This window comes from Sinocyclocheilus anshuiensis, unplaced genomic scaffold (assembly GCF_001515605.1).
Source record: "Sinocyclocheilus anshuiensis isolate Anshui unplaced genomic scaffold, SAMN03320099.WGS_v1.1 scaffold1115, whole genome shotgun sequence".
Taxonomy (NCBI): Eukaryota; Metazoa; Chordata; class Actinopteri; order Cypriniformes; family Cyprinidae; genus Sinocyclocheilus; species Sinocyclocheilus anshuiensis.
In genome coordinates, this window is record NW_015547735.1 from 674,888 (window position 1) to 683,883 (window position 8,996).

The 8,996-nt window shown below is 35.2% G+C and overlaps 1 protein-coding gene across 2 annotated transcripts in view; it reads right to left on the reverse strand.

Annotated features, from left to right (window-relative positions):
- Positions 1-287: 287 nt before the first annotated feature.
- Positions 288-8,996, reverse strand: part of LOC107704373 (uncharacterized protein C14orf37 homolog) — an 11,364-nt gene continuing 2,655 nt past the window's right edge. Inside the window, exons 2-8 of one of the 2 annotated variants that reach the window (XM_016507283.1) lie at positions 7,454-7,846; positions 4,814-5,107; positions 4,422-4,514; positions 1,922-2,074; positions 1,813-1,844; positions 1,084-1,218; positions 288-527 (exon numbers count right to left, since the gene is read on the reverse strand). In XM_016507283.1, the coding sequence (XP_016362769.1) occupies positions 456-527; positions 1,084-1,218; positions 1,813-1,844; positions 1,922-2,074; positions 4,422-4,514; positions 4,814-5,107; positions 7,454-7,766 (1,092 nt within the window). In that variant the 5' untranslated portion in view covers positions 7,767-7,846 and the 3' untranslated portion in view covers positions 288-455. Of the gene's footprint in view, positions 528-1,083; positions 1,219-1,812; positions 1,845-1,921; positions 2,075-4,421; positions 4,518-4,813; positions 5,108-7,453; positions 7,847-8,996 lie in introns of both variants that reach the window. The other variant, XM_016507282.1, reaches the window with a different exon arrangement.

Genomic DNA, 8,996 nt, shown 5'->3' on the forward strand with positions numbered 1-8,996 from the left:
ACTAAAATTAAAACCATGACAAAACTAAAAAAACATACAAACATTAAAACCATTAAAAAACACATTTTTGTTACATAAAAACTTTTTATTTCAGCTAGTTGCCAAGATAAAATTTCTCATTTTAATTTAGTTACTTGATAAAAATAAAAACTGTATGGACTATGAATATGTATAACAAAAATACTAAAAATGACAAAACAATAGCAAAATGACTACAAGATTAGACTACAAGAAAACAGAAAATATAGAAATAAAAAGTGATTAAAAATATGAATACAACTTACAATAGCATCTCAAAGATACTAAAATAACACTTAATTAAAATGTTCATTTTCTCAGTTTCTCAAAAGAGTGTGGATGCAGTTGAAGAAAAAAGCATATTGCGATTTCATTCATTCATTCGTGTTTCTCATCAGTATTTGTGTGAAATCTGACTGATCCACAGATGATTCTCGTCAGAACTCGTCTTCTGAACTGTCTGCCAGCAGCATGGTGTTATCTGGACCGCTGAGCACTTCTCTGGGAGGCTGGAAATCATCAACATTCAACACAAATCACAAGGTTAACAGGTAATGCATGAAAGATGAATCTACTGAAGCTTTTAGGAGCTCATATGTGACCCTGCAGCACAAAAGCAGTGTTAAGTCGCTGGGGTATATTTGTAGCAATAGCCAACAATACATTGTGTGGGTCAAAATTATACATTTCTCTTTTATGCCAAAAATCATTAGGATATTAAGTAAAGATCATGTTCCATGAAGATATTTTGTACATTTCCTACTGTAAATATATCAAAACTTAATTATTGATTAGTAATATGCATTGCTAAGAACTTCATTTGGACAACTTTAAACATGATTTTCTCAATATTTAGATTTTTTTGCACCCTCAGATTCCAGATTTTCAAATAGTTGTATCTCAGCCAAATATTGTACTATCTTAACAAACCACACATCAATGGAGAGCTTATTTATTCAGCATAATCCCTTATGACTGGTTTTGTGCTCCAGGGTCACATATGGTAGAAAAGAGTCAGAACTGGAGTGTTTGACGATCATGATTCTGACATTACGCTTACGTTACCTTCCTCCTCTGGTGTTTGAAGCTGTTCCTCCTCTTGCGATGGATCACTCTGATGCTGTACAGAGCGCCGAACAGCAGAAGAGCTCCAGCTATTCCAACCCCGACCGGAGCCAACATCCCCGACACATAACCAGCCTACGAGAGACCAGCGGAGAGCTTCAGTCTTTCTGAAAGAGTCTCTTCTGCTCACCTGGACTGCATTTATTTGATCAAAAATACTGTAAAAATTGTGAAATATTATTATAATCTAAAACATCTGTTTTCTATGTGAATATCTGTTAAACTGTAATGTATTTCTGTGATCAATAGATATCTTTTGTAACATTATAAATGTCTTAACTGTCACTTTTGATACATTTAATGCGTACTTGATGAATAAAAGCATTAATTTCTGTTTTAAATCTTACTTACCCGAAACTTTTGAATGGTAGCATGTCATTTCACAAAAATAATAATAATCAGAAAAGTTTGTTGAGCAGCAAATCAGCATATTAAATGATTTCTGAAGATCATGTGACACTGAAGACTGGAGTAATGATGCTGAAAATACAGCTGCGCATCACAGAAATAAATTACATTTTAATATATATTCACATAGAAAACAGCTGTTTTAAATTACAAAAATTTAAATTATTATTTCCCAGTTTTGACTGTATTTTTGATCAAATAAATGCAGCCTCAGTGAGCAGGAGTGACTTCTCCAGTGTTGTGAAAACAAACGAGTCGTACCTTCTCTCTGATAAGCTCAACCCAGCTCCGCACTGCAAACAACAGACAGATAATGAGCTCTCTTTATTAATGCTGATGACAGATGAGATGATCATAAGCTGGTTCTCACCCAGGCCCTGGTTCTGCTGCACCCAGACGGGAGGAGGAGGGATCAGGCCATACGGCGGACTTCTGTGGGGTGCTATGGTGCTCTCTGTCAGGTCCTCTTCACTCTCCTCCTCCTCCTCAGAGTCCATCTCCTCGTCCTCTTCATCGGGCTCGTCTGTAAGACAGAGACGTTCAGCTCGCAGTGCATCAGACACCACACACTCTTAAAAAGAAACGTGCTTAAAGGGGTCATCGGATGCCCATTTTCCACAAGTTGATATGATTCTTTAGGGTCTTAATGAAAAGTCTGTAACATAGTTTGGTTAAAATTTCTCAATGGTAGTGTAAAAACACCTTTTTTACCCTGTCAAAAACAGCTCGTTTCAGAGCAAGCCGTTTTGTAGCATGTCACTTTAAATGTTAATGAGCTCTACTGACCCTGCCCCTCTCTTCCAGCTGCTCTCCTAGAGACTGTTTACTTTAGCCACATTCATCATGAAACTTGATAATTAGCACATTATTAGGAAAGGCGATTCATTACAAAACCTTACACTCACTTCTGTAGATAAGGCTGGATCACGAATGATTCGCGCGAACATAGACGCATTTATGTAGATCGGGGGACGCATTCTCTTCAGAAACAATGTAATCCTCTGCGTCTTCAGCGGCTCAGATGTCGGGAGTAAATGACGACTGCTGTTCATTATTACATCCAACAACAGAACACCTCAATGGCTTAGGAGTCATTCTTTTCTACATCTTCTCCAGCGGTGAAACAATGGCGGACTGATGACAGCTCACTCAGGGGCGGAGCTAAGGTAAGACGCCAGTCCAGTCTGTTCTGAAACACTGCTGTCAATCAAACTATCGTGGGAGGGGCCTGTCTGTGTGACGTCACACAGACAGGCATCTGAGATCGGCTCGAGTTGAGAAAGGGGTAAAGATTTAAACAGATTTTAAAAAAACACTGGGTGGATTTTTATCATTATAGGGTGGTTGTGTACACACACTGCCAACACACATTTCAGTTCAAACTACCTGTAAAAGTGCAAAGGCTTCTTCACATTTTTGGTTCCACAAAGAACCATTCAGTCAAAGAACCGTCTCTTTCTTACCTTTTTATAATCTGAAGAACCTTCAAATAAGCTTTTGTGAAGCAGAAAGGTTCTTCAGATGTTAAAGGTTCTTTATGGAACCATTTAGACAAAAAAAAAAAGGTTCTTCACCTTTAGTTTTAAGAGTGAAGCACCGCTGCTGTAAGGGGAGACACTGCGGGCAAAAACACTGTTTTTCATGCACCTGTCAAGTTTGAGATTTTGGGATTTTTGGTTTTTCATCAAGTGTTTTTTTCAGACTGTAGTGGAAAGAAAACATCCGAAAGACACTGTTAAGTGTTTCTTTTACAGCACTTTATCTATTTCAATGCAGAAAACGATTCTCTTACTTAGTATTTTTGTCTTGTTTTCTAGTATAAATATGTTGAATCAAGATGAATTTACTGAACACTCTTAAAAATAAAGCTGCTTCACAGTGATGCCATAGAAGAACGTTTTTTTGTCTAAATGGTTCCATAAAGAACCTTTAGAACCTTTCTGTTTCACAAAAGCTTCTTTGAAGGTTCTTCAGATTATAAAAAGGTAAAAAAGACATGGTTCTCTAAAGAACCTTTGACTGAATGGTTCTTCTATAGCATCGCTGTGAAAAACCTTTAAACACCTTTATTTTTAAGAGTGTACAAGAAAAATGAATTAAGATATTGTGTCTTGTTTTCTGTAAAAAAATAAATCAACATTCCTTAAAACAAGCAACAATATCTGCCAATGAGGCAAGAAAAATAATCTTGTTTAGCTTTGAATTAAGATTACTTTCTTACTCCATTGGCAGATATTTTTGCTTGTTTTAAGCAAAAACTAACAAAATTGTGATTTTTTTTTTTTTTTTTAGAAAACAAGACTTAATATCTTAAATCATTTAATACTAAGTAAGAGAATTATTTTGTGCAGTATTGTGTCAATAGATTTCAATTACAATACATATTTACACCGAGCCATAAATCTCCACTTCTGTAGCACTTACACACACCTTTTCATTTTCATTCCTGTCCGTATCCTGAAGGTTTTTACAGAGGGTTTTGTTCATATATAATTTGCCTGATTATATACAACACTTTATTCCCCCAAAATTGTCTGTTCTAAGCATTTTCTGAATTATGGAGAGACAAAAATGAGATCACTCTGTGAAAACATTTGACTCTAATATGTAAAAAAAAATTAAACAAGAATTTTGAAACTGACTTCATCCAGTGTTTAGATTTTTGTACTAGAAATGTATGCAAATTAGTGCATATTTAATTAAATAATGCATCATTTGCATATTTAAACCTAACATTTTAGAAAACTTGTAATACAAAAAAAATAATGTTTGCAATTCAGTCAACTGCGTAAGTAAGGAGATAACTATTAGTTATTTTTTTTACCCTATTCACCTGCAGTGTCTCGCCTTGAACACTTGCTTTTACAAACCTTTAATTTTGGGATCGTCCATGTCTGTCTTTGGTTTTGACGCTGGTAAGTGAACGGCCTCAGAGACCACCAGAGCCTGTGTGATGTCATCACCTGCTGGACCAATCAGAGCGCTTGTATAACTGCACGACTTTTAAATCGTTCACAGAATATAAACATTCTATACATTCTGACGGCACCCATTCACTGCAGTGAGACACTGATGCAATGCTACATTTCTCCAAATCTGAGGGTGAGCACATTTTCATTTTTATTGAACTATTCCTATAATTTGTGAAGAACCATACACTTTCATGGGTCACAGAGCTCCTTTTCTGCAATAATCCAAAGCATCAAAATAGCGTAGAGAACCAGAGTGAAGCTGCATCATCACTGCTGTTATATATTCTCACGTTGTGTCGTCCCATAATGCTCCTCTGCCAGATGGGACTCTGTGATTGGCTCTCTCGCTCCAGACGTCTCCAGCGTTCCTGAGAGACGGACATCAGAGGAAGTGAGATCTGTATCCATGGACACCATCCGCTCCAGCTCTGCGTCTCCCGCGGTTACGGCCGCTGGCGTCATGGCAACAGACGGTTCAGATGATGCTCCGGCCTCCAACGGCTCGAAAATCAGAGGAAGGTCTTCGGAGGACATGGTGGCCTCAGTGCCGACGTCTTGAGACGAGGGCAAGACGCTCACTGCCTCTGGAGAAGGAAAATGCACTGATTTACAAGAAATATCGGAATCACTTCTCAGATTCTCAGAAAACCCCTGCAGTCTTACTATAGGTTTCATTTATATTTTAAATTACATTTTTTTTTCATATACATTTTTTTAAGTTTTAGTATTTTTTTGTGACATTTTGTGATTTTTATTAGTTTTTTCTTTAACTGTCTATAGTTTAGCTTAAGTTTTAGTTGTTTAAGTACATCAAGTTAAACTAAATGAACATGAGAAATATTGTATTTGAAGATAACCGTAACTGAAATAAAATAAGTTTACATTTTTAAAAATAATTTAGTTTTAAATTAAATAATGTTTAAATATTGTATTTTATTTCAGTTGAAGTTTATTTTATTACTAGTAACAGTTAAATAACTTTTACTTATTTTATGTGTGTTTTTGTCATTTTTATTAATTTGTCTATATACTGTAGTTTTTTTATTCATTTTTTATTTCAGTTTTATTTATTTTAGTACGTCAAGTTAAACTTAATAAAAAATGATAAATAACCAAATCTGCATCTGTGCTAATTTAGTTTTATTGATATACTCTTATAGTTTTAAATCAGGGTTATTATAGTTAATGTAAAACTGAAACTATAACCATTAAAGCACATTTTGATTACATGAGATAAAATAAAAAACTTAAACTTTTATGTCGGCTAGGACAAGATTGATAATTTTTACTTAGGTTAACTTGATGTACTTAAATAATAATACTGAAATAAAAAATGTATTAAAACTATGTATTTAAAAAAAGATGAAAAACTAATAAAAATGACAAAAACACAACTTCGTTATTAAAATGTTAACTATAATTAAAGTGGAAAATGTTCAAATAAAAACTAATTCAGAATATTAATTGTTAACTATAATACATTTACATTTAGTAATTTAGCAGATGCTTTTATCCAAATGAGGACAATAGGAGCAATCAAAACTAACAAAGTGTTATTACAAGTCTCAGTTAGTTTAAAATATTAAATATAATTCAATAATAAATAAATATAGTTTCTCAACACTGTTTTGAATTGGATTTTTTTTCTTTGTTTTCTGTTCTAATTTTAAAGTTTTGGTACTTTTGTTTGTGCAAGTTTCAGTGTTTAGTTTTAGTTTGTTTTTTTTAGTACTTCAGCTTAAACTAAAAAGATTGCTGCCTTGACAACTAGTTCTTTTTTATATATATATTTTATATTATTTTAGTACATGTTTATTGCATATCAAGTAATACTTGTTTTGTAGTTTTAATTAATGATAATAACCCTAATCTGAATAATATGAACTCCAGTGTTTCTCATCAAATGATCTGATCTGCTGCACATTATTACAAACACTCTGTGTTTCGTGTCTAAAATCATTTAATGACGGAAGCAGAGCGACATCTGAGGAATATAATGTTCCTTTGGCTTGTTTTCCATGAAGCGCATATGATTCTCTTACTCAGTATTTCTTGTTTTCTAGTATAAATATCTAAACATTCTTGAATCAAGATGCATTTACTGTACAAGTAAAATGACTTAAGGAACACTTGCTTTTACAAACCTTTAATTTTGGGATCGTCCATGTCTGTCTTTGGTTTTGACGCTGGTAAGTGAACGGCCTCAGAGACCACCAGAGCCTGTGTGATGTCATCACCTGCTGGACCAATCAGAGCGCTTGTATAACTGCACGACTTTTAAATCGTTCACAGAATATAAACATTCTATATCAGAGGTTAAAGTTGATGTTTTTAAACAGCACATGTCGTGTGTGTAAAGGCATGACGTATTTGTAGGCCAAAACCCAAACACAAGCATTTTAGCACTTTCGGTTCCATCAGCCTGAAGTCAGTGGGATTCTTTTGAATGGTAACAAGTGTCAGTGAATGGGTGCCGTCAGAATGAGTTTAGGGTTAGGGTTATGAGTTTGTTTCTTCATCAGGTTTGTAGAAATGCAGCATTGCATCAGTGTCTCAGCAATGGATGTGGAGTAAGAAAAATAATATTGTTTGGCTTTGAATTAAGATTATTTTTCTTACTCCATTGGCAGATATTTTCGCTTGTTTTAAGCAAAAACTAACAAAATTTTAGTAATTTTATTTTATTTTTGAAAACAAGACTTAATATGTGTCCCTGGAGCACAAAAGCAGTCTTAAGTCGCTGGGGTATATTTGTAGCAATAGCCAACAATACATTGTGTACACATTTCAATTTCGACCCTTATGACTGGATTTGTGCTCCAGGGTCACATATCTTAAGTCATTTTACTTGCACAGTAAATGCATCTTGATTCAAGAATGTTTAGATATTTATATGAAGTAAGAAATCATTTTTTGCATCATTGACTCGCCTGTCCTCAGACGATCTGCTTCTGTCCAGGTGTCCGTGGCATCCAGCAGTCTGGAGCTGAAGCTCGGTCCGGATCCAGCTGCAGGAGTCAGTCTTCTGTCCTCCTCAGAAGAGTTGATCTGAAGCAGATCTCCAGCAGGAGGCGTCAGAGAGACCTGAGAGTCTCCAGAGGACCTTGGGCTCCATGAGTCTGAATCCAGTGATCTGTCCTTCGCTGAGGCTTTATCTTCTCCATGTCTCTCATGTGGGACGGCCCGGCTGACGAGACAGATCGCTGCCAGCAGGAGACTCTGGAAAGCTGCATCGCTGAACATTGTGGATCCGTCGCATGAATCCAAAAAGACTCAAAACCCAAGCAAAACGTGAGCAGATCAGAAACACCAATGCACACTTCCTGCAGAAGATAAAATCCCAATTCAACATTTTGCTTCTCATAATACACTGCAAAAACGGTCTTGTTTTCTAGTATAAATATCCAAACATTCATGATTCAAGATTCATTTACTGTACAAGTAAAATGATTTAAGATATTAAGTCTTGTTTTCTAAAAACATTATCAAAATTGTTTTCATTTTTGCTTAAAACAAACAAAAATATCTGCCAATGGAGTAAGAAAAATCATCTTAATTCAAAGCTAAACAAGATTATTTTTCTTGCCCCACTGGCAGATATTTTTGCTTGTTTTGTGTAGTTTATATTTTCATATTATGAGCACGAGGGGCATGCATTGCTTTAGACATTCTTAGACGTCTTTATTAACATCACTAGGTGCTTTAACAAACACTAGGATTGATTTTGGCGCTGCTGGGGACATAACAGCAGACAACAGACATTTCATTGTTGGATCAAAATTATTGCTAGGGATAATTCAGCAGTGTGTGATATTAGTGGGATCATGTAGCGTCTACTAAACTCTACACACTTGAAAATCATAACAAGCAATGATGACCGACTTTGGAAACTATAGTTCTCTCCTTAAATATGAAGAGCTAAAACAACAGATTCATGAGTTTCTCCAAATTTCACAAAAAGCTTATGGACATGATTATAATTAGGGCTGGGCAAAAAATATCTATATTTCGATATTAATCGATTCTCATTTTTACGGAACGATATCAATTCCTAAATCCCAAGAATCGATTAGTCTAGCCTGTTTTCAGTTAATGGACGGAGCATTGAAGCGCACCTCCCATCCAATATAATCTCTATAAGCATTGTGCTTTGGTACTTTTAATATGAAACAAAGTCTCAGATTTCAAATTCTGTCTGTTGTATTGCAGTATCGAAACAATAAATGCCGTTTTGGTGCCGTTTAGGAGTGACAGATCGCTGTAGCGCCTCAGTGAACTGATCATCTCCTCCGCTTTATTACTAGTTATAGCACAAAATAAACATGACTAAACATCTGAAGGTAAGTTAAAAGAAAGAGTACAACTTTACAATCTGTATCCTGTCTCATGTAAACGCTCAATCTGTGTTTCAGTCGTGCAAAGATGCCAATATAATGGCTTGTAAACAATGTGTCACGTAACGTCACATTTTCC